Raw genomic sequence first — 24,244 nt, forward strand, 5'->3', positions numbered from 1 at the left:
TCGGGTTGGGGGGTCCCCTCAGCAGCAGCGCGGCACCTGCATTGTGCCGGAGGGCAGCGCAGGGTCCAGCCTCGCCTCTGGCTCTTCCTGGGTGCGGTGCAGCCTGTGAGGCTGGTGACGGCGCAGGCACGGGCATGGGCACGGGTGGGCAGCGCTGGGGCTGCTCAAATGACCCTGGGGATGGTGCTCCCCGTCATGTGGTTGACTTGGCAAGGGTCACAGCTCAATCTGTCTTTTTTTCTTTTCTATTCTCTGATTCTTTTTTCTTCTCTATTTTCTTACCCTTCTATTTTATTTTTTTCTTCCTTCCCTTTCCCTTTCCTTCCTTTCCCTTTCCTTCCTTTCCCTTTCCTTCCTTTCCCTTTCCTTCCTTCCCTTTCCTTTCCTTCCCTTTCCTTTCCTTCCCTTTCCTTTCCTTCCCTTTCCTTCCTTTCCCTTTCCTTCCTTTCCCTTTCCTTCCTTTCCCTTTCCTTCCTTTCCCTTCCTTTCCCTTTCCTTCCCTTCCTTTCCCTTTCCTTCCCTTCCTTTCCCTTTCCTTCCCTTCCTTTCCCTTTCCTTCCCTTTCCTTCCCTTTCCTTCCCTTTCCTTTCCCTTTCCTTTCCCCTTTCCTTTCCCTTTCCTTTCCCTTTCCTTTCCCTTTCCTTCCCTTTCCTTTCCCTTTCCTTTCCCTTCCCTTCCTTTCCCTTTCCTTCCCTTTCCTTTCCCTTTCCTTTCCCTTTCCTTTCCCTTCCCTTTCCTCTTTTCTTTCTTCTTTCTTCTTTTTTCTTTTCTTTTCCTTTCCCTCCTCTCCCACCCTGACTCCGTCCTTCCCGGGGGTCCCGCCGCCTCCCTACCATCCCAGTCTCCAGCCGGTGCTGGGTTGGCAGAGCCTGTTGTTGCCAGCTAACAGCGCTGGTCTGATGTGGGAAGCCGTGCGGTCGCTGGCTGGCCGGGCCGGGGCTGGCAGGAGCCGTTCTGCTCACAAACCCGTGCTGTTCCCAGCGCTTCGCCCAGCCGACGGGGGGGAGCTGGTTTTTCTTCAGCGGATCCCAGCCTCCACCCCGCCGCCTTCGCGCGGGGAAGGCTCCGGTTTTCCCCCCCCCCTTGCCCTGGCGTAGCCTCAGCTCCGATCCAGCCCGGCTCGGATGGGATCAGACGTCGTCCGCACCTACCGGATCCGGCCCCCCCCCGCCGCTCCCCCCACCGCCAGCCGAGCCGTTCCCATCCCAGCCGCGCGGCGGGGAGGCTCGCCCGGGCTCGGGAGCCGTGGATGGTGATGTGGATACATTGGAACGTGCGCGGGAGCCGCCCTGCCTCTGCCTTCGCGCATCTCCCCGCCGCTACCGCCGCCGCCGGCTCCTCGAGCCCGGCACGACCGCTCGGACCCCGGCTACCGCTCGGGCAGCCACCCTTCCCGGCCAGAGCTGGTCCAAGCTGGGGCTTGGCAGCCCAGCGGCACCAAAATAGCCCTGGCAAAGGCATCGTCCGTGACACGCTCCCGGGCCGGGGCCTCGACCGAGTCTCCCGTCAGGCGAGGAAGGTGGCTGTGTGCCCTCCTCAGCTCTCTGTCCCAGCTTGGGGACTTCCTCCTGCTCCCCTGGCTCACCTTTGTCCCCCGTCAGGGACAGGCCGGGAAGTCAAGAGGGAGCTGCCCGGATTAGCAGGGAAGCGGCACCGGCACCGCCGCCATGCTCGAGGCCTCACCCGGCCCACGGGGAAGTGGCGGCGGGGGGGGGCTCCGGCTGCCAGCACTCCGAAATAACCCCAGCGCTAAGCACCCGCCGCTGGCCCCGCGCGTGTGTCCCTTGGGAGCCGCTGCCGAGGAGCCGGCAGTGTTTCCGGAGCCGTAACAGTTATCCCCAGCTCCTGGATCTGCAACAGGGCTGGGGGGGGGGTGGGATCTGGGGTGCTCCTGGCAGGGGACATGTGCAAATTTTATGACTGGTGATGCTCCTGCAAACCTCTGGCTCGTCTCTGGCACCTGGCGGTCATCGCGGTGTTCCCTGAGCCCCCCACCCTGGTACCCGTCGGCTGGGAGCGAGGTGAGACCTCAAAGGCAGCTGGAGCGGTGGGAGCCGGGTGTCCCGCCGGGGTCCGGCCGGAGACCCTCTCCCAGATCCCGTGGGTCCACTGGGGCCCAGGAGAGGGGAGAGGGTCTCCGGCCGGACCCCGGCAGGACGCCCGCCTGGCACCGCTTTGCTCAGATGCATCCTTGGAGACTGGTTTCGGTGCAGAGACGATGCGCCCGCACTGCCCGACCGAGAGCCGGCAGCCAGGCACAAACCCCTGCGCGTGCTGTAGCCGGTGGCACCTGATCCCGGGGGCATCGGGGAGCAGCCCAGCCAAGCTGGCCTGGCACGAACCTCTGTACCAGCGAACACCATCAGCACCCGCGGAAACGGGCATGCCGTGGTGCCCAGGGAACGAAGCCGGGCCGCAAGAGGCATTGTGGCCACGTGGCCCGGTCGCAGCCGTGTCTCCCGGGTGCTGGGGGGGATCTTGCCTCTCCCTGGCCACCGCCGGTTGGCTCTGCACGTCATCCGGCTGCCACCACTGGCTCGGGCGCGTGGCCGTAGCAGGGAGCTGCCTGCTGGGCACATCTCACCAGGGCATCCTTTGGCAAACCTCCTTCCCAAAAGCGCCACGGCTTTTCAGCAGGAGAGGGGAGCGCCGGTGCTCACCCCCTCCACCAGTAGCTCCAGCGAACTGGTTTCCAGCCAGGAGCGCCGATCGGCTGCCAAAGGATGGGAGCAGCAAGCCGGGCACGGCGGGGGGAGAGAGGGAAGGTTGCAACACACTTTCAATTCTCCCATCTGCTGAGTATTGTTTGGGAAAAACAATGAGGCTGTTCTTTAAATGTAACCTTCGGGAGATCCTCGCTTTCCCTGCGAGGCGCCCGCCGGGCCGTGCCGTGCCCGCCTGCCCCGGCTAGCCCTGCCCTGCTGCTCGCACCAGTAGAGCTGCTGAGGGCCCTGCTGCTTCTGCCCCATCTGATCTTAAATCCTCACTCGGGAAAAATAGGTCCTGTTTTAAGTGTGGTTTATGAAGCCGGATGGGAGGGCTGGGATGGGCGTGCGGGATGGTGGGCAGGATAAGGCCTGCTGCGCAAGAGACGCCGTCGGGTGAGAGCTGAGCGGCCAGGTGGCCAGCTCTCGCGCTGCACCACTCTCCACCGCGTCACCTTGAACTTGGCTGGGGCCTCGCACAATAAATCAGGCACCCTCCTCCAGCGCGCCGAGGCGCCCGCCAATAATTCACCTTCCCAGGCAGCTCTGCCCCTGCCTGCGCTTCCCTCCCTGCCCGCGGTTCCCTCCCTGCCTGCATTTCCCTCTGTACCGGGGCAGGGAGTAAACCCGCCGCGTGCCCAGCGCTGCAAGCATGCGCGCGCTTTTGCAGCTCGCTGAACAAAGCCCAGCCGCCAGGGCCCAGCTCGCTGCCCGGCTATCTTGAAGCGAGCGAGGAATAGCTCCCTTCGGTGCTTTTTCATTCCCCCAAGCCCGGGTGGGCTGGGGACGGATGCTGGGAGCCCGTAGCCTGAGCCTGCTTTGACCCGGCGGTTTTTCCCCTCTTGCAGGGGTGGCTGCGGCGTGGCCGGTGCAGCGGGGTGTGGACGGGGCAGTGCCGGCGCGGCGAGGCTCAGCGGGCAGAGGAGCTGTGCCGAGGACCGGCCAAGCTGGCCGCGGTCCGCTTGGCGAGGCACAGCAAAGAGCGTGAAAGGCGGCTCCCCCCGGGAGCCCCCCCGGGCAGCCCCAGCGTGGAGAGCTTGTGACCCCCCGGGGGAAAAGTGCCACGGTGGCAACGAGAGAGAGAGAGAGAGAGAGAGATTCGTCCCGACCCAGGGCTGTGTGGGGTGGGGAGGGCCTGGAGGTGGGTTTGGCACCCAGAGGGAAAGGGGGGGGACGGTGTCCCCTGCCTTTTGGGGGTGATGGAGCCAGGTCCCTGCAAGGCAGGGCTCTCCGAGGATGGCTCCGGTGACAGGGACGGTTTGCCCTGCCTGCTTGCCAGCTTTCTTGCCAGTGCCGCCTGTGCCAGCCTTCCCCGTGCCTGGCCCCCGGACACTTCCCCGCAGCCTGAGGGGTGCCCGTCGTCCCCCCCCGTATCACTGCCGGCCTGGCTGCACCTGTCCTAAGGACAAGTCGAGCCCTGGGTGACAGGGATGGGGACAGTGGCGGCGATGGGAAGCGTCCCCGGGGTCCCTTACTGGAGGGGAAAGGAGGAGGGCCGGGGGGGGGGGGGGGAGGTAAAATATCTCCCTGCGAGGCTGGCTCGCTGCCTGCCACCCCCGGCTGTGCTGTGGCTCTTCCTGCGCCAGGATGGCGGTGCCGGCACTGAGCGCTGCCAAGGGGGCTGAGTGCTCGCGGGAGGGGGCCGGGGGGGGCTCCTGTCCCCCCCCCCCAGTCCCTGCACCCAAGCCAGGGGGTGCGGGCAGGGTGGCGGGGGCGCGATCTGCTCCTCAGGGTCCCGTGGCGCGGGGATTTCTCCCGCGGCACCTCGGGGTGTGCCGGGCAGGTCAGGGCAGGGTGGCGAAGCCGATGGGGAGTGGCCAGGGCATCGATGGGTGCTCAGCCCTGCGGGTCGGGCTGGCACCGTGTGGCATCACCAGTGACGTCCCCACGGCACAGCTGGGGGCTGCTGGTGGGGCTGAACCCAAAAAGGGCACAGCCTTGCGGGGAGCCAGAGGTACCCAGTGCCAAAGCCTTGTGGGTTTTGGGTACCAAAGCACGTTTGGAGGCTTCACGTGCACCGAATCGGCACAGGCAAGAGCCTGAGCTCAGCCTGCCTCCCTGCCCTGGCCAGCTGGGCACCCTGAGACAGTGTCACCTTTGGGGAGAGGATGCAGACCCCCAGGATGTGCCAGCTGCAGGGTGGGGATGCACAGGGTCCCCGCGGGCATCCCAGGACCTGGCTTGCACCCGGGCAGGCGGCTGGGCTTGCCATCCGTCACGTCGGCCCTGGGCAGGCATCCCCCGCGGCCACGCCGCGCTGTGCCAGCTTGGCGGTGACCCAACGCCCTGCACCGGCCGCCAAAGCCCGGCGCTTCCCAAGTCCTGGAGAGGAGCTGGGAAAGGATCCCGCAGCCCAGGTGCGGCAGCACTCACGCGCCGGGGGACCCACGGGCCAGCCCCTGCCAAGGATTGATTTCTCGGTTAACTCGCTGCTGCTTTAAAAGTGCATTAATCCTCCCTTCCCCGGCCAGCAGCCAGCTCTAATCAGCATTTTGGGCAAAATCCCCAGGTCTGGGCTTTGGGCTGCCCGCCGTGGGCATCGCCCTCCCAGCCACCGCCGCCTCTCAAGGAGGGGCTGCGGCACCCTTAGGCAGCGCTGCCTGGCACGGGAATGTCAGGATCTGGTCCTCCTGCTGATCCCTCTTCCCCGGGAGTTTGTTCGAGTCCGTGGCCAGGTGGTTTTTTTAAAAAACTGGGGGTTTTATCTTGTTTTTTAAGAAGGCTTTTGCTCTCCTTGCAAAGGGCCCCTGCATTCCCTTCGTGGGGAAACGGTATTTGACCGGCTGTTGTCCAAAAAAAACCCCCAACATGTTTCTGATCACGAAAAACCAAGAAATATTTTTGCTTTCAAAGGAAAAAAAAAAAAAAAAAAACCCAGAGAGAGAAATGTTGATTTTCCACCCAGACGTTTCCCCTTTCCCCGAACCAGCCCCGAAACGAGAGGCGCCGTCGCTCCCTCCTCGCCCCAGGACGCCATCCCGGGGGCACAACCCCGCCGGGGACACGGTGGATGCCACCCAGGACCTCATCCGGGCACCGGCGGCAAGGGCGACGGCGGTGCCAAGCGTGTGCCCCGCTCTCTGCTTAGGCCCCCCCTTTGCCGGCTGCTCCCACCTTGCGGCAGGCACGGCGGGCTGCCGGGGCGGATGGAGAGTGCCGGTGACCCGCCGGCTCTCCCCGGGGAGCCACCCATCATGCTGTTTGCTGCAACGCTCCCGGCTGCCTGCCCGCCAACCCGCCTCGCCCCGGTAAAACGGGCGCGACGAGGCTGCTTCATCCCATGGTTGCTTGGCGGGAGCCGTGATGTGCCAGATCCTGCACACCCCTCCTGCCGTCCCCTGGCTCCTGCCCGGAGATTCGGGAAAGCGAGACGGCGCGGGCCGTAATGTGACCCCCGCCACGCTGCGCCGCAAAATCTCCTTTAGTAACCTGTGCGCCAGGACGGGCGAGCGGCGCGGCGTGAATACCAATGAAGCGGCGCTGGCGAAAAGTGCAGAGTAAAGGGTTTTTGATGGAAATGGCATTGCATGAGAAAGAGCGCGAGCGCGCGCCTGGAGCCTGCGCCTGCCCGCCAGCTGACGCCGCGCGCATGGGCGCGCCGGGGCGCACGCATGTGTGCGCACGTGTGGCCCGGGAGGTCGGGGGCCGTGCGCAACGGTGCGGCGGGGTGCCGGGGCCGTGGCGCCCCGGCGAGCTCGAGGGCGGTGGGACGGGGACGAGCGAGCGGAGGGGGCTGCGAAAGCGTCGGTTCGAAGCGACGCTTGGCCGGGCCGGGGGGCCGCCACGGGCGGCACGTCCGCAGGGGCCGAGGCGCTTCCCGCGGCACGGCACGGCTCTGGCTGCCGTCTGGCTGCAGGGAACCGCTCCTCTCCCCCGGCGAAGCTCGCCGCTGATCAAAGGCGCAGGCGGGGAGGGAGCGGGCCTGTGCGAGCAGAGCCCCTGGCTGCGCGCCACCCCACCTTCCCGCTCCGCTCCCCCGGGAGTTTGTTAAACAAATTTCTCTAATTGCACAAGCCGAGGAGTTTGTTGGAGAAAAAAGCTGGGGAAATTCCCCTCCTCTGGGCCACCCCTTCCCCACTTCCCCCCGGGGCAGCCGGCAGAGAGTGAGCAGGTCCCTCCCCGTGCCCCCCCCCCAGCTCTGCGGGCGGCTGCGACCCCGACGCCTGCGGGGTGCAGCTGCGGGGTGTCCTCAGGTCACCCCTGCCTGCGCAGGGACGTCCCCCGCTCGGCCTCCTGGGAGCCGGGTCACCCACGTCCCCTCTCGTCCAGCCCCCCCCCCGGGGGTCAGACCCCGTGACCTAACGCGGTGACACCCCGCACCGCCGGCTGCCCTTGCCGGCTGGCGTTCTCCGTCGCTTGGCTGAGCCCCCCCCGCTTTGCGAGCCGCCCGTGGGCAGCCCCTGACACCGAATCCCATCGGATTAGCGAACGTATGGGATAAAAGCCTCGGCTTGGCGGCAGCTCTTTACCGGGTGGGGGCTGTGGCGGCAGCCCTGCCAAGAAGGGAGGATGCGCGGCCAGGCGCCTGCCCCGGCTCCCGCTGAGGTCATGGCTATAGATAGCCCGGGAGGGCGCAAGGCCGAGGGCAGGATCCGTGCACGCCCTCCCCAGCTCCACCGGGAGCCCCGTGGGCACCCGCTGCCTCGTGGGTGGGGAAGGCGCTGCCAGGGCTCTGGGGGTTGCTGGTGGGGGGGGGATTGGCTGGGCTAGCCACCGGCCATCGCCAGGTGACAAACTGGTGCTGCAGGGTGTGACCCTGCACCTGCAGGGACACGCTGCCGCCGGCATGCCCGGCCCCGCGGAACATCGCCTGGCGCTGCCATCCCCTCTCCGTCCTCAGCAGCGATTGGGGTTCCGCAGCCTGGGGCTCCACGGCCAACGCAGAAACCGGGGGCGGCTTTCGCCGTTGTTTCTCGCCAGGTTTCATTCCTCAGCTGCTCTCAAGCGAAAGCCGGGCTGGGGCATCCCCGCCGCTGGGGTGCACCCATGGGTGCAAAGCTGGTGGGTCGGGGAACGCGGGGACGGGGTTCGCCCCCTCCAGCCACCCGGTCTCGGTGCAGCTCAGCTCCCCCAAAAGGCGGGCGCGTACCCAGGATGCCCCCGCCAGCCCCACGGGGCCCTGGAGCGCCGGGGTGGCTGGGGAAGGCGTTGTTGATGAGGGCACTAAAAATAGAGTGGGACTGGGATCTTAATGGGACTTTGTGGGAAACCTGGAAACATTTTCTCATCCCCGTAAATGAGTCCAGATGCATTAGCGATGACTACATCGCATCCTGAGGTACCGCCGGAGGGAACCGGGACGCGCTTACCAGCCTCCTCGCCTTGTGGTGGTGAATTGGTTGGAGAGGGGAGTCGCCAGCAGCAGCGCCAGGCCACGGCCTCGCTGTGTCACGTGTGGGGATGGGGACAGGAGCCGGCTGGCCAGAGCTCACCCACCATCACCGTGGTGAGGACCCTGCCCGCTCAGCCCATCCCCATCCCTGGGGTTTCTGTGCCCGGCACCCATGGGTGCGCACGTGGGCGCTTGAGGCTCTACGTGCGGCGGGGAGCGTTCGTGCGTGTGTGGGCTGGTAACGGTGCCGTCGCCCCCAAATCTTGGGCTTTCCAAAGCCCCCCCAGAGCCTGGGGTGGGCAGTGGGGGGGGCTGAGGTGATACAGGATGCTCCCTGGTCCCAGGGCCAGCGGTGCTGGCAGCACTGCACCCCGCTGGCACGCCGGTGCACCCCGTCGTGGCGTTGAGCTGGCAGGATCTGGCCTGACAGGGGGTTTCCTTCTGCTTTGCCGTGGAGCCGATGCCTGAAGTATTGGCTCCTGGAGTGCCCAGCTCCGCTTGGGGACCTTGGGCTCCCCTGGGGGATGGCTCAGGGCCAGCCCGGGCAAGTAGCCCAGGGTGGGTGGCTGGTGGACTCCACGTCACGAGGAAGGTTGGCACGGCCGTCTCCGCTGTATGGCAGTATCACTTAGTGGTTACAGCGGCGGCCCAGGAGGCAAGGACAGTACCCCCCCGTGCCTCAGTTTACCTCCACGTGGAGAACAGCACCCAGCACGGGAGAGGGGTGCTCACCCCCCACCCCAACCCTGGGTGCTGACTCGTCACGCAGGGGACAAGGGGACCTTCCACAGCCACCAGCCTCCACGCTGGGCACCACCGGAGCCCAGCGTCCCGAACAGAGTCCCTTTGTGCAGGCCAGCCCCCGCTCCTGCCACTTGGGAGGTGTCCAAAACCCTCCCGAAATAGGACCCGGCTGGGCTCAGCCTTTGAGCCTCCCCAGGAAGGCTCTGCTGAGCTGCTGAAAGCGGATGAACCCCCCCCCCCCCCCCCCGTTAAAGCAGTCCCGTCCTTCAGCACTCGGGGTGCAGGATCCGGCCACGCTCGGCACGGTGCTGACCCTTTGGGGATGCCCTCATCTCCTTTTGCTCCCCAGGAGAGCCTGTTGCCACCCCGTGCCTCAGTTTCCCCATCCCAAGGTGGAGGGTCCTGGCAGGGTCCTCCCCTGCAAGGACCCCACAAGATGCTGGAGTGGAGGCTGAACCGCTGGCCCGTGTCCGTGGCATAGCAAAGGTGATGGGACCGCGGGGGGGGGGTAGTGAACTCTTCACCGCCAGAGCCCCGGGGGCGGCCGATCCTCCCACAAGGTCGCAGGCTCCTCGGCAAAAGGCCGGGGCTATTTTTAACCGGTGACTTGCTCCAACCCACCAGGGATTGGATTTGCAGCGGGGCGAGCACCGCAGCACTCCCCATCACGGGGTGTAGAGACGGCCCCGGTGCCATTCCCCTCCGGCGGGCACCCCCGGGAGGGAGTTGAGGACTCCTCTCTGCACCCCCACACCTTTAATGGTGCATGATGGGGGGGGGGGGGGAGTTAATCCCCCTCGGAAAGGCCAGGATGGAGCAGGCAGGGCTAAAAATATGTTGGGAGGGAAATAAAACCTCCTGCGTCAGGGGCTAAAGCCGGGCTCAGAGCCCCGGGCTCGGCCCGGGGGGGCTGGGGGGCCCTGCCTTCTCCCGGCTTCCTCGGTGCTGGAGGGGAGATGCTGAGCCGGAGCTGCCTGCTGCCTGCCCTCTCCAGGGCGAAGGCGGTGCTGCCAGCCCCACGGCGTCTGCTGCCTCAGTTTCCCTCTGTGCTCCTGGGGGTGCAAGCTGCCATTGTCCCTGCATCACATCCCAGCAGCTCCCAGGCTGGGTCCCCGGGGTCCGGGGTGGGCGAAGCACTGGTTCTCGGGCACTGCTCCAGCCCTGCCACCCCCATAGCGGCAGTCCCCACCGTGTGCCGGGAGCAGGGCTGGGGGGAGCGGGCCACCCCCGGGTCCCTGCGCTGACGCAGGGCCGGGCGGAGGAGCTGGCAGCGCCGGGGCCTGTTGGCAAAGCTTTTTTTTTTTCCAGTTCCATAAAACATTTCCCTTCCTTGGAGCCCCAGGGGGGTTTCGGCTGGGAAGCCACGTGGCCCCGGCGCTGCCGGCCACGGGATGCTTCCTGGGGTGGGGGGATGTCTCCTTGGCCATGGGCCGGGTCCCCTCCACGCTCCCCCTCTGCTGCTTGCAGGGTTCTTCCTGGACCCCAGCAGCGCCGTTGCATCCTGCCTTTCCTCCAGCCTGGCCTGGTGGGTGCCGTGCCTCAGTTTCCCCACCTTCAGAAAGGCAGTGCTGGGGGCAGGTGGGGTCACCCCGGGGAAGCAAGTGAGCCTCAGCTCCCACACCCCGAGGGGGATGGGCAGAGACTGCACCTGGGGAAACTGAGGCACTTGGAGGATCCGAGTGAGTCTGCAGGAAGGCAGCGGGTGGCCCCGGGCGCTCCCACCACCGGATCTCCCTCCCCAGCACCCTCCCGGCTCCTCCGCCCGCCGATGCTGGCTGTGCCGCTGCTGGATACCATCCCCAGGGCATCCTTACCCCTTCCCCGTACCCTGGGCGTGCTGCTCCCCAGTTTGGGGTGTATTTAGCAAAGCCGGGGACCAGCAACGCCAATTGTTGCTGGACGTGAGGGTGCATGTGGGCACGTACCGTGCTGCTGGAGAAGCCCCCCAAGGCTTCAGCCCACCTGGGCCACCCCCGGCCGCTGTCTGCCGGCGGTGCTGCCTCCCCGGGGAGGGCTGTGCCGGCTGGCATGGGCCCAGGCAGCGCTGGCACCTGAGCCCGGGGCTGCAAAGAGAGCTGCTTTTCTTCCTGCTGTTTTCCAAAGCAACTGGCAGGTTCGCTGCTTGCCGCGGCCTCCCGTGACCCGCGGCGGCGGCCTCGGCGCGCTCCCCGCGCCCCCGCTTGCAGCCGCACCACCTGCGAGGGCGAGCGCCGGCATCGCCTCCCGCCCTGGCACGTAGACGCAGGCAGGCGGGCACCGGCCCGGTGCGGGGTGCTCATGGCGCCCGCGGGGCAGCAGGGACCTGCCTGCTCCGGGATGGCTCAAAGGACCCAGCGGGGTGTTTTTGGGCAGCGCCGGGCATGGGGAGCCCAGGGCAGCTCGGCGAGGGGTCCGGGGGCCACCGTGGTCCCAGGTGTATGGTGAGCACTGGGTGCTTTATTAGCCCATCTGCCGCCTCCGAGTCTGATCCTGAGTGGGGCTGAGCATCGAGGCAGTAAATGAGGTGTGGGACCCCCTCTCTGGCCTTGCATCCATCCTGGCTGACCCTCCCGACAGGGTGGCCACATCCAGAGCACACCGTGGGTACAGTCCAGCCCATACGTGGCCTTGAGCCGTGCACGGATGTTGGCTGGAGGATGCTGTCGGCTCTGGGGGAAAAAAAAAGCCACTGGGGTCTGGGGAGAGGAGCTGCGGAGAGGCTGCACCGTGTCCTGCCTTCACCTTTGCCTGCACCAGCGGTGCCAGCCAGGCTGCCCCGGGCACCGGGGCTCCGTGCCCCGGCACGGGCTGCAAGAGGGTTTTTGCGAGCGCAGGGCTGGGTCCTCCCCACCCCGGCTCAGCTGCCGCTGCTGGGAGCTGTGGGGGAGCGTGGCCGCAACAGCCTGTTCTGCCCCATGGGCAGCTCCGGCGCGGGGCTGGGTGCGCGCAGGCGAGGCCAGCACAGCTCATACCATCCCTCGCCGCATTCCCGGCAGCTTCAGCTGCCGCTGCGCTCCCTGCCGCTGCTCCATGCCTGACGTGCCTCAGTTTCCCCCCCCAGCACAGCAGTGCTGCTCTCCAGGGCCGGGGAAGCCTCGTTAGGGCTTGCCGAGCAGGCCGGGAAGCTCGGCCGCGCCATGCCGGCGAGCAGCAAAAGTTATGAATAAGCTCTTGTTAATAAATACTTTATGATGAATCCAAATAGATTTCCTCCTCTGGAGCAATTATTGTAAAATGGGCTCTAATATGGTGCAGGGCCAGCCCCGGGAAGGGCTGGGTGCTTTTCAAGGCCTAAGTGCCTCCTTCCATCCCCTCTAATGAGCACTTCCCAATCATTTGCATCTGTCTCGGCAACAGGTCTCATTACCAGGTTAACTTATTACCAAAAGCCGCTTCGGTGAACAGTTAAGAAGCGGCTACCAGAGGCTTTGCTGGGGCCGCACGAGAGCGTTTTGTCTGTGCCGAGGGCGCCTGTGGGCTCCGGCGAGGGAAAACTGAGGCTGGGGCGAGGAGCAAGTCCCCGCCGTGCCCCTTTTGGGTACCGGGATTTCGGGATTTTCAGGATTACAGGAATCTCTCTAGCTGCATCCCCCCTGCCGCCGCACCAAGGCTTCCCATGGGGGCACGGCGCCCAGCACCGAACTTGCCAGCCCCTGCCCGGGCTCGTGCGGCCGCGGGGAGCAGGACCTGGCAGGAGTGGCGGCCGTGGGAGCCGGCAGCACTTTGGAGGTGTGTGGCTGGCTGGCAGGGAGGCTGAGCATCCTTTCATAAAATAAACCCTGTGTGGTCCCTGCAGGGCCGGGATGCGGCGAGGTCGCCCCACATTGCTCCCTGCCCTAGGTGGGGATAGCATCCCGCTCCTCCCCGGGGCTAGGGCCATGCTGGTGGGGAGCAAAACCTGCTGCCGAGGTGACTGACCCCTCCCGTCCCCCTCCTCCTCCTCCGCATCCCATTCCGCCCCCCCCCCCCCCCCCCCCCCCCCGCCATAAAAACTGCTCGGGAATTTCCTGAGGAAACGTTTTTTGCATTGGAAAATTCAGGCTGTTTCGCTGAGCCCGACCTGTTTGGACAAGGCGCTCAAGCGGAGGATGCTCGGAGGCCCGGCCGGCCGGTGCTGCGGTGCCCCGTCACAGCGCCCGTGCCTGGTGCTGTGTCCCTGTGTGGCACAGAGCATCCCTTGCCGTCCCCAGGGTGGAAGGCACCCGCTGTGGCCGAGCAGCCAGGGTGCAGAGCCCCAGCACCGGCTGAGCTGGTGAGGACGGGCAGGAGCACAGGGAGAGGCAGTGCCTCGGCTGTGCCCCTGCCAGCTCCCCGGCGCTGCTAAAACCCGGGCTGCCGAAGGAGTTAATCCTGGCGTGGCATGTCCGGCTCCACGCTGCTCCACGGCGGGACTGACACCAGGACAGATCCGGGCTTGACGCGTGCCTCAGTTTCCCCTTGCGGCATCTGGCACAGAAAGTCAGCGCTCCACCAGTCCCTGGAAGGGGGGGAGCGAGGGGGGCCCTGTGCCGGGGCCGGCAGCACCCCGACGCAGGCCTGCTCCTCCCCGGGTCGTGGGGCTTTACAAGCCCGGGCTGGATGAGGCCCAAGCGCAGGCTCTGCTGCCAGATTCGCATCCGGAAATGCCCCGGGAGCAGCCTCGTCTGGGGTATTGCAGCATGTCTCTGCTTCCCAGCCCCACAAAGGAAAAACAGCAGGAGAAACACTTAACCAGCCCTTTGCCGGCGCGCCATGCTGCCGGCTGGGGTGGGGGGGCCGGCGGGGATCAGGGACGGGGACAGACGGAAAGCGCATCCCTGCCTTTGCTTTCCGAAGCGGAGCTAAGCGTGAAGCCGGCCAGTGTCAGCCGGGGCGGCGTGCCTGGCCGAGGGGCTCACTGGCAGCACGGTGCTGGCGGCGTGGCGGGGATGCAGGGCACGGGGACGGTCCCCAAGTCATTTAGTTTGTCCCCTCGGCACCCAGCTGCAGCCGTCCCACCCGTCTGGCTGTCCTGGTGCCCCCCGGCCGCCCTCGCCTGGCCCCGCTAAAGCAGCTTAATTCCGCACGGCATCTCGGCGCGGGATAAGCTGGGCGGGAGGGAAAGTTGGCGAAGGGCTGATTGGCTTTCGGTGTAGCTCCCGTCCTGCCGTAATCCTTGGAGGGGGGGGGCCCACGATGGCTTCGGGGGCATCGAGAGCTATAGGGGCTTCTGCACGCAGAAGGGTTGGTGAGGGGTCCTGGACATGGGTCCGAGTGGGATCTGAACATTCTCGGCACCGTGGTGGAGGGGGGAAAGCCGGCACCTACACGGCGTCCCACAGAAATTGGGACTCGCACTTGCTGCCCTGTGGCAGGGCACCGAGCATCCCCTGGCCCTCGCAGTGAGGGCGAACAGCACCCAAGGGTGCCGCCTCCCCCGAAAGGGATAACCTGGTTCTTGCCCAACTTCCCTGCAGCAGTGGCCGGGGTGGCACTACCCAGCAGGAGGGCAGGGACGGGGACAATGGCGTGGTGTCGTCCCCCCCGGCCCTGCGGCCAGCCCTGCCGCCGGCTGCCTGGGGAGGGTGGCGGGGCTGGGGGATGGCAGCAATTTGTAGGGCTCGTCTGAATAACCGGCCACCAAGGAAGATCAGCCGCCCACCTCCCCGGCCAAGTATTGTTTTTGGAACTCGCTGCTGCTTTTTTCGGCTCCTGTCTTACTTTTCTTTGACCTTCTTCCCTGATTTAAGACACATGCCCAGCCCTTGCCCAGCTGCACTGAATTAGCGGCTGCTGCTGGGGAGGGAACCAGACCCTGCAGCCGTGCGGGGCTGCAGCTGACCTGGGAGCAGCCGGCGGGGATGGGTCCACCAGGCAGGGATGAGTTCCCCTGGCAGGATGAGTCCCCCGGGCAGGGATGGGTCCCCATGGGTGGGATGGGTTCCCCAGCAAGGGTGGGTTCCCTGTCCCTTGTGGGGTATGGGGGGACACCTGCGGGGTCACGGCTCTGGTGGAGCTGGGTCCGGAGCAGGGGCTGTCAGCTCCCGGGGACGGCAGGGTCTGTGCTGGCAAATAATGGGGTCTGTGCTTGGGGGGAGTTTTTTGGGGTTAGTGGGGCTGTGCTGGTGGTTGGTGCTGGCAGTTATTGGCGTCTGTGCCGGATTCAGGGGATGGTAGGGTCTGTGCTGGGATGCCTGTGCCAGGTCACGGCGGGGTCTGTGCCGGGGATGCTGGTCTAGGGGACACCAGGGGCTGTGCCGAGGGATCTGTGCTGGCTGCTCGCAGGGTTTGTGCCAGGAGAGCAGGTCTGGGGTTTCGTAGCGGCTGTGCAGGGGGTGGTTTGGGGTTAATGGGGTCTGTGCTGGAGTTGGGACCAAGTGGGAGTTAGCAGGGTCTGTATGGGGCCAGTCCCTACCAGGAGCCCGCTTCAGGGGACACTGTTCCCTCCAAGCAGGGTCACTTTGGGACATGGCTGCTTCAGCCGGGCAGTGGCATCGCTGCCCTAGGATGAGTGAGGCCAGCCGCTGTCTCCAGAGCCGCTCGCCCCATCCCACTGCCGGGGCTCCGTCCTCCCCCAGCTCCTGCCACGGCCGCCTCCTGGGTCCCTCCCCGGAGCAGCGCCTGCCCTTGGCACCCTCTCGGCTGGGAGGGTAACCCAAACCCGGGCATGACCCTGTGAACGGGGGCCGTGGCACGGCGGTGGCAGCTGCCACCAGCCACCCCCCGCCCAGCCCTGGCAGCCTGCGGCGGAACTTGAGCGTCGAACTGGGCTTCTTCCTCCTCCCCATCATCACCCGTCATGAGGGACCCGGAGGGCCAAATCCTGCCCTCGGGGATCAGCTGGCTGCCGCTCTGGCCAGGCACAGGGATGCTTGGCCCTCTCCCTGGCATTTTCCAAGCCGTGCCACTCCCCGCTGGGACGGCTCCCGCCACCTCTCCGTCCCACAGGGAGGGTTGTGGGCCTCCCCAGCCAGGAAGCACTGATTTTCTGAACTGGGGGAAAAAAAAAAAAAAAAGGGGATGCGGGAAGGAGGGGCCAGGGAGGGGGATGCATTTTCCTTGTTTTCTTTTGGGGCCGGACTCGTCCAGCAGCGCTCGCCAAATGGAAAAAGACAGTCAGAGCATGCCTTGTGCGCTGGGCTGGGCGCCAGCCGCTGGGCTGGCCGCAACTGGGGCAAACTGGGGGAGTTTCCCGCTGGTCCGGAGCGAGTGGAGAGGTCCAAGGCACCCGCAGCCCATGCGGGAGCACCTGGGATACTGGGGCTGTGGGGGACCGACCCGTCCCTTGGGTGCTGTGGTCTGGCAGTGCCTGGCACCGGCATGGCGGCTCCGGTGGGCGTGATGTCAGGTGGGATTTCTGCGCCTGTCGGGAGCAGATCCCGGCATGCGTGGGTGGGGAGGGGACAGTGTCCCGGCGCTGCCGAGGCGGCGTGCCTCGCACAAATGCCTGCCTCTCTGTGACACCGCAGGCTCTGGTATGCCCCAGCCACCCCCGGCAAGTTACGGGCCTGGGAGAATTGCAGCCGGTGGGATTTATGGGGGCCTGCCAGGACGGCGGGGGGTCCTGCTGCGTGGGGAGGGGTTCCCCGTCCCTGGCGGGCGTGCGCCTCTGCCACAGCTCTTCCTCCTGGTTGCGCCGGGATGCAGCCTGGTGAGGATGTCCCCGGTGGGTCCCCACGGGCTCGCCAGCCGCCCTGGGGTGGGTTTGGAGGGGGGGCTCGGCCGGGGGTGACCGCCTGTCCCTCTGCTCCCGCAGGATGAGTTCCACCCCTTCATCGAGGCGCTGCTCCCCCACGTCCGGGCCTTCGCCTACACCTGGTTCAACCTGCAGGCCCGCAAGCGCAAGTACTTCAAGAAGCACGAGAAGAGGATGACAAAGGACGAGGAGAGGGCGGTGAAGGATGAGCTGCTGAGCGAGAAGCCGGAGGTGAAGCAGAAATGGGCCTCGCGCCTCCTGGCCAAGCTGCGCAAGGACATCCGGCCCGAGTGCCGGGAGGACTTCGTGCTCTCCATCACGGGCAAGAAGCCCTCGTGCTGCGTCCTCTCCAACCCCGACCAGAAGGGGAAGATGCGCCGCATCGACTGCCTGCGGCAGGCGGACAAGGTCTGGCGGCTGGACCTGGTCATGGTCATCCTCTTCAAAGGGATCCCGCTGGAGAGCACCGACGGCGAGCGCCTGGTCAAGTCGGGCCAGTGCACCAACCCCATCCTCTGCGTCCAGCCCCACCACATCAGCGTCTCCGTCAAGGAGCTCGACCTCTACCTGGCCTACTTTGTCCGCGAGAGAGGTGGGTGCTCGTCCGCCTGTGGGGCAGAGCCAGGATGCGTCCCCACCAGAGCCGGCTCCCCGGGGTGGGGGTTCACGCTTTCCCATCCCCTCCGATGTCCGTCCCATCCCGGCCTCTGGCTCGGGGACACGTTTCCCATTGCAGACCTCGCAAAGAGAAGCCCAGTGCTCCCCTCTCTCCGGACTGCTGCCCGAGTGGGTGCCCCCCACCCTGCCCATGCAGCCCCTCTTCCCCAGCCAGGACAGATCCTGGCTGCCCCGGAGAGGCACGTGCGAGTGGTCCCTGAGGATGCTCCTTGCTCTGGGCATCCCCAGAGGGGGGTCTCGGTGGGCTTAACCCCACATCCCGCGCCTGCCTGACGTGGCTGCCTGTGCCGGCAGCCCAGTGAGGAGCGGGTGGGCGGCGTGGGCAGGGAAGGGACAGGCTGTTCCTGGCGCACCCCCCGAGGGCTGGAGCTGGGAACGGTCCAGCAGTGCCAGTTTGCCGTGGGCTGCAGTCCCAGCCCCTCGCCCGGAGGGTGACTGAGGCGGGGACAGGAGCGGCCGAGGCCGGCTGGGGAGGGGGCGGTGATTTTGCCCCCCGGCGGGGGCAAACCCCAGCAGATCCTGCTGTGCGCTGAGGGGATGCTGAACCACTGCCCTTCGCCTGCCTGGGGGTCCCACAGACCTGCTGGGAGAACTGGGCTGGTTTCACTACAGCAAAGAGGGAGGGTCAGATCCACTCTCGAAGCCTTGACAATCGAAAGGGGGAAACTGAGGCACAGCGGGCAGGGCAGACGGCAGTTTCCAGGCTCAGAGGATTAGGTCCCTAAGCCATCATCCTTGCTGCTGGCTCATGCCACCTCCCTGCGTGTTGGGAAAGGGAAGCTTGTAGTAACTCAGGTCAGATCTTATTTTACCCAGGCAGGTTTGCTGTTCCTGGCTGGTGACGTGCTGGCACAGACAGCCTCCTGGCAGCTGGGGTCCCCCACAGACCCCGACATCCCCCAGCACCCCCAGGCAGATGAGGAGCCTGGGGAGATGCTGTATGATCCCCACAGGCGAGGGCAGGGCTTGGTTTTGGAGGGGTGATGCAGAGCCAGGGGGGACTGCGATATGGAGCCCCGAGGGGCGGTCAGAGGGCTCGTGGCCCCCCCCCCACGGCCAGGCGAGGCTGCCCAGGTGTGTGGGGACCAGGATACCAGTCCTCTCCTGGCAGCAACCCCCTGCCCATGCCTGCAGCACTGGGTGATGCCCCCCAGCCATGCCCCCCGTCCCCGTGAGCCCGTCCCCATCAACACCACGGCGGGGGCAGCGTGGGGCTTGTGGCTCCTTGCCCGGCACTGGCCAGGGCCCAGGGATGGATAATGACACCACAGAGGGCACAGTGGTGCCGGCAATCCCAACAAAAGGGGTGCCAGCACCATGAATCACGGTGGGCATGGGTAGCCGGAGATGGCTCTGCCCCTGCCTGGCCAGCAGTGGGATACACTGGGCGTCACTGGGGAAACTGAGACACGGCGGGAGTGAACCCCCCACCCCGCTCCCCAGGGAGCCGTGTGTCCCGGGCAGGGTGCTGGAGGGGGCTGCCAAGCCCTCGTGGCTTTGGGGAAAAGCAGGGCACAGCCTCTGCTAGTGGATAGCCAGGGCCGGATCCTGCCCCAGGGCCCAGGTGGGACCCCAGGCAGGTGGTGGGCACGGGCCATCAGTGGCGAGGGGTGCACGTGTGCAGTCGCACACGTGTGTGCACCCAGGACCTGCCTGCCCAGCTGCATCTCCCGACGTGTGCGCACACGTGGTACTGGTGCTGTACGCCCATGCCCACGCGCGTGGCTTACCTGCTCAGAGGCAGGATGGGGCCCAACGGGACCGGGTGCTGCCGTTTTCCAGTGGCACATTGGGAACCGTGGGTGCTGTGCTGGGGATGGGGGTGCCCCGGGCGCTGGCTGGGGTGGGGGTGTGGGTGCTCTGTGCGGGATGGGGCAGCGGCTGCTGGGCAGGGTAGGGGCGTGCCATGTACTGGGCTGAGACATGGCCATGCTGGGCTGAACTGGGATGGGGTACTGGGGTTAACTGGGGTGCTGCATGCTGCGCTGGGGGCACCCCATACTGGCTAGGATGGGAGTGCTGCATACTGGGCTGGACTGGGGGCACCCTGTGCTGCCTCAGCTGGAGATGTAGTGTCACACTGGGCTGGGGGGTACGCTGTACTGGGCTGGACTGGGAGCAGCCCCAGGCTGGACTGGGAGCCCTACGGTGGCCATGCTGACAGCAGGGACCAGGACCCCCACGGCAGCCATGACGGGGTCCCCTATACCGTTTGGCGTGCCGCATTGGGGTGCTGGTGGGTTCCCTGGCCACGCCGCAGCCGGCGGCTGTCCCCGGGGGAGATGGCTGCCCCTCTGCCACCACCCCCCCAGCGACCTTGACCCCGGCGTCTGGGTCCCCAGCAGCCGCAGTCACCTGACTGTCTAATTGGGAACACAGCGGCTGTAAATACTCTCTGATAAGGCCTGGCAGCCTCTCACTTTCCCTGTTAAGGTCGCTCCGTGCCCCGGTTAAGGGGGACTGGGACGGGCCAGCGGCATCAGCTGCGCTGGGGGTGGCACCCCCCGAGGTGCTGCAGGGTGCTGGGTGCTGCGGTGGGGTGGGTGCTCGGCATTGCCCCGGCCCCAGCCCGCAGCGGGCGCTTTCTGTGGGGCTGTGGCTAGCGAGGGGTTATCCGGCCTGACGCATCGGTGGGGAAACTGAGGCAAGAAGGGACGTTGGGGCAGGCACCGCACCGGTGCGACCCTGTGCTGTACGGCCAGGCCAGGCGATGGCCCCGCTCAGGGTGTTCTGGGCATCCCCACCGCCTCACACGCTCGCTGGCCTCCTCCCTGCCCGGCATGCTGCCTGCTCCCTCCTGTCTGCTCGCTCCTGCTCGCTCCTGCGCGCTTTCCCCCTTTGCACATCTCACCCTGCAGCCAGCCCCCCCCCCCCCCGCAGCATCCCCAGTCCCTGGGGCTGGGGGGTGAACAGGAGGAGGCTGGGGGAGATCTCGCCTGCGCGGGGGCCCCCCCAGCTGGGCAGCTCCAGCTCCCCGCAGCCCCCGCGGCCCCCCATTATCAGGCCGAAGCACGTGGGCTCTCGGCTCCCCCGCCTACGCCTGGCCCGTTTTGCTGGTGTCAGCACAATTTCCCAGCCGCTGCTCTGGCAACCCTGCGGAGGGGAGGCGGTGGAAGAGCCCCCCGGCCCTGCTCTCCCCACCTGGGGTTGGGGGGCAGCCTGGGGGGGCGGGGGGCTGGCTCCTGGTTGCCCCCCCGGACAGATGCCAAGAGCCAGCTCTGCCTCTTGGCTCTTTCTTGCCCCCCCCCCATCCTTCTGCCTGGAAGACCCGCCTGGCTTTCCGTGCCCCCGGGTGCACATGGAGAAACTGAGGCACGAGCGATGCCAGGCTGCGGGGAGGCTCGATCCCAGCCTCGCTGGTCCCGGGGGGGCTGCCGTGGGGTGCAGGGGAGTGCCGGACACCTGGGTCTGCTCCCCAGCGCTCGGCAGCACAGCACCAGTGCATCCTGCCCCACACCCGCAGCCCCCAGTACCCCTGTGGGCAGGGAGGACCGCCAGCTCGGTGCAGGATGTGTGCAGGGTGGGTGCAGTGCTGGGAGCAGGACTGGGAGCAGGATGAGTGCAGGACTGGGTGAGGTCTGGGTGCAGGGTTGGTTGGTGGACCGAGAGCAGGACTGGGTGCTGGATGTGAGCAGGGCTGGGCGCAGGACTGGGTGCTGGATGTGAGCAGGGCTGGGCGCAGGACTGGGTGCTGGATGTGAGCAGGGCTGGGTGCAGGGCTGGGCTGTGCACACCGCAGTGGGGGAGGGGATAGCGCTGCAGCCCAGAGCTGGGTGTGCGGGGAGGGGGGGGGGCGGGGGGGGGGGAGAGCTCGGAGGTCGCTGGTGAAAGTCAAAAGCATTGCAGTAAAATGGTAATCAATCTCCCCAGTCGATGGTGCCAGGACCTTCGAAGCATTACAGAGAGATTCCTCCCAGCAGCTCCCGACGGCAGCAGCCAGTCTGGGGGGGCTGGTGCCCCCCTCCCTGCACCCTCACCTTAGTGCTCCCCACCTCCATGGGCGCCCCTCCCTGCGCCCTCACCCGTGTGCCTCCATCCCTGCATCCCCATCCCTATGCACCCATCCCTGCATCCCCCATCCCTGGACCTCCATCCCAGCACCCCCCATCCCTGGACCCCCATCCTTGGACCCCCCTCCTCATGCCCCCATCCCTGCATCCCCATCCTGGTACCCCTCATCCCTAGACCCCATCCCCATCCTGGCTGGGCTCCAGGAGCCGGGGGGAGGCAGGACGGGGTCTGTGCTGGCCCCTCGCACCTTTTGGGGTGCTCCGGGGCTGGCAGGGACCCTGCAGCTGACGTGCTCAGCAGGGCAGGGAGGGGCAAGGCTGTGCCCTGCAGTGAGCTTCCCCTGGTAGTGCCTGGTGGCTGAGCCCGGCTGTGCCCCCCCCCCCACGCCAGGACCATGTGGGGTGGGAGCAGATGGGTGCCCAGGGCAAGCAGGCGGCGGGCCCCAGGGTGGCATCCCGCTCCTGGCACCCCCGGCACGCTGCCACGTGCAGCCGGCTGCGCTGCCGCCGGCGGACGGCACCCAGGGGGGAGTCAGGGACCTCCACGCCGTGCCAGCATCTGCGTCTCCCACCGCCTGGCAGCCCCTTATCTCCCCTCACCAGCCTCGCCGCTGGCTGCGGCGCGAGGCAGATGGCACCAATCTGCTGGGGAGCCCGTGCCAGGGCTCTTGTCCTGAGCGCGCCTGCCGGCCGTGCCAGGCCGGCCGTGCCAAACGGCTGTGCGGTCCCTCCAGATGGAGGAGCAGGCGTTTCCCCGGGCAGCGCTGCTCCACCAGCCCCCGCGCAAATATTTATCGGCAGGGTTGCGAGGAGATTGATGGGGTGCACAATATTTGGGCTCTGCTGTTCGCAGAGCTGGGCACCGGCAGGCAGGCGGGCTGGAGAAACCCCCCAGCATGCAGATAAACATGTGCAAACCCTCCTCTCGCTCCAGGTATCTCTCCGCTCCCAGCCAAACAACCAGGGAAGCTGGGTTGAGGGGAGCAAGATAGGCAGAGCCCAGCGGGGAAAGCAGGCCCCCCCCGGGAAAGGGCACAAGGGTACGAGACATCGGAGAATGGACAGGGGCTGGGTTTCTGCCCCCGAGAGCTGCGTGCCACGGAGGTGGCCGTGGAAAGGGGCTCACCAGGGTGCTGTGACCCCGACCCACCGTCCCTGTACCCAGCCCCACCGCGAGCCCGGCGGCGGCAACAGCCAGGGTGGTTTCGGCATGCTGGAGCTCTCTGGATCGATGTGCCGGCGACCTTGGGGAGGTCAGGGCTTCCCCGGCTCTCCCGCAGTGCGCCGAGCCGGCAGCATGCCGGAGCCGGCCGGCTTCCCCGCAGTGCCCAGCTGGCAGGGGGCAGCCCCAGCCCCGCCTCATCAGTGAAGCAAGTTGCCCCGTGCTCAGCCCTGCAGCCTCAGCCGGGGTGAGCGGTGCCTGCCCGGGGACCTAGCACGGGGTGCCGCGTCCCGTGGTGCTGGGGTTTTGGGGCAAGGGGCCGGAGCGGTTCCCTGCGCCGTTCGGCGCCCGATGAATAAAAGATGAGCGAGCTCCGTCTCACGAGCACCTGCCGTCCTCCGCCTTCGCCACCCGCCATCCCCCCACGCTGGCAAGCGTCGTGCCCTCCCCGGGGCCGCAGTTGCCATCCTGGCCCGGTGCCCGGCTCCGTGCCGCGCTGGCAAGGGACAGCTGGGGCGGCAGATGCCCGCCGCGCCCCCTCCCGCCGGCGGCTGCGGGCATGGAGGAGGGGAACAGACACCACCAAGCTCCCCCCCCCCCCCCCCCCCCGGTGTGCCGCTGCACCCCCGAGCCGGGCTGGCGCTGCCAGCTGGGGCCTGGGGTCTCCTGCCATGCCAGCCCCTGCGCTGGAGTCTCGGCCAGCCTCGGGGAGGGCTTGAACCTGCCCCCCCTCCCCGTCAGCCCTGTGTGGCCTCAGACCTCGGCCCCGGGGCGGGAGATTCCCACAATACACTGGGAGCGATGCCTGCGGTCAGTGTGGGGGTGAGACTGGGGTCAGGGGGGGCCGTGGCGGGGGCCCGTGGGACTCTGGGCGGGGGCCGGCTGTGCCACAGCCAGGGGCTGGGCTGTGCCGTGGGGCTGTGTGCTGCGGTGGGGCCGTGTAATGCTGTAGGACTGTGCCGTGCCGTGGGGCTGTGCCGTGCCGTGGGGCTGGGGTTGGTGGGGCAGTGGGATGCTGGAAGCCCCCAGCAGCTGCCCGGGGGCCAGGCCCCTCGGCAGGGCAGGCAGGGGCAGTGGGTCCAGCAGGGCGGTGGGTCTGTCCAGTGCGGACAGGGGGCCAAGCCTGGGACCCTCCGGCTGCACCCGCTGGGGTGTCCCTCTGCCCCCGCCATCTCCCTTCTCCTTCCTCCTGCCCTCCCACCCTCCTGCCTTTCCCCCTGTGTTCCTCCTGCCGTCCTTCTGCTTTCTCTTCCCTCCTTCCCTCCTCGTCAGCAATTTCCCTCTTTCCTTATTTTTATTTTCATCTTTCTTTTATTCCTTTTCTTTCTCTTTTTTCTTTAAATTTCTTCTTCCTTTCCTTTTTCTTTTTTCTTTTTTCTCTTTTTTCATTTTTCTTTTTCTTTTTTTTTTTTGTTTTTTCTTTTTTGTTCTTTTTTGTTTTTTCTTTTTTTTTCTTTTTCTTTTTTGTTTTTTTTGTTTTTTTCTTTTTTCTTTCTTTTTCTTTTTCTCTTTTTCTTTTTCTTTTTTTTCTCTTTTTCTTTTTCTTTTTCTCTTCTCTCCCTTTCCCTTTTCCTTTCCCTTTCTCTCCACTTTCATTTCTTCCTTCCTTTTTTCTTTCTTTCTCCCTCCCTTCCTTGTTCTCCTTTCTCTCTCCTATCCCTCTCTCCTCTCTCCCATCCCCTCCCAGCAGCTGCACCTCCGGGTGTCCCCGCCCCCCCCCCCCAGCCCAGGGCTCAGGGGCTAGGTGCCAGCACCCCGTGGCGGGGAGGGGGGGGGGGTGGTCCCGGAGGGGGGCGGGGGGCTCAACCATCCTTTTGTCCATCCCACTCTCGCCCGTCCCTTTGTCCACTGCCATCTGTCCCCGCTCGCCTCCCCGGGCGCCGGCAGCCCTGGATGTGGCCCAGGCCTGGCAGGGCCGAGCGAGGGGGCGGCTGCGACGCCCGCCTGGGGGGGTTCCCCCCGGCCGTTGCCGTCTCCCCG

General features: G+C 66.5%; 1 protein-coding gene across 8 annotated transcripts in view; it reads left to right on the forward strand.

The window, feature by feature from the left end:
- Nucleotides 1-24,244, forward strand: part of NFIC (nuclear factor I C) — a 44,132-nt gene that overhangs the window by 4,097 nt on the left and 15,791 nt on the right. For all 8 annotated transcript variants that reach the window (XM_030032830.2, XM_041128147.1, XM_030032828.2 and 5 more), the window contains exon 2: nt 16,475-17,006. In XM_030032830.2, coding sequence (XP_029888690.1) covers nt 16,475-17,006 — 532 coding nt within the window. The remainder of the gene's footprint in view (nt 1-16,474; nt 17,007-24,244) is intronic.

This window comes from Aquila chrysaetos, chromosome 12, assembly GCF_900496995.4.
Source record: "Aquila chrysaetos chrysaetos chromosome 12, bAquChr1.4, whole genome shotgun sequence".
NCBI classification, from domain to species: domain Eukaryota; kingdom Metazoa; phylum Chordata; class Aves; order Accipitriformes; family Accipitridae; genus Aquila; species Aquila chrysaetos.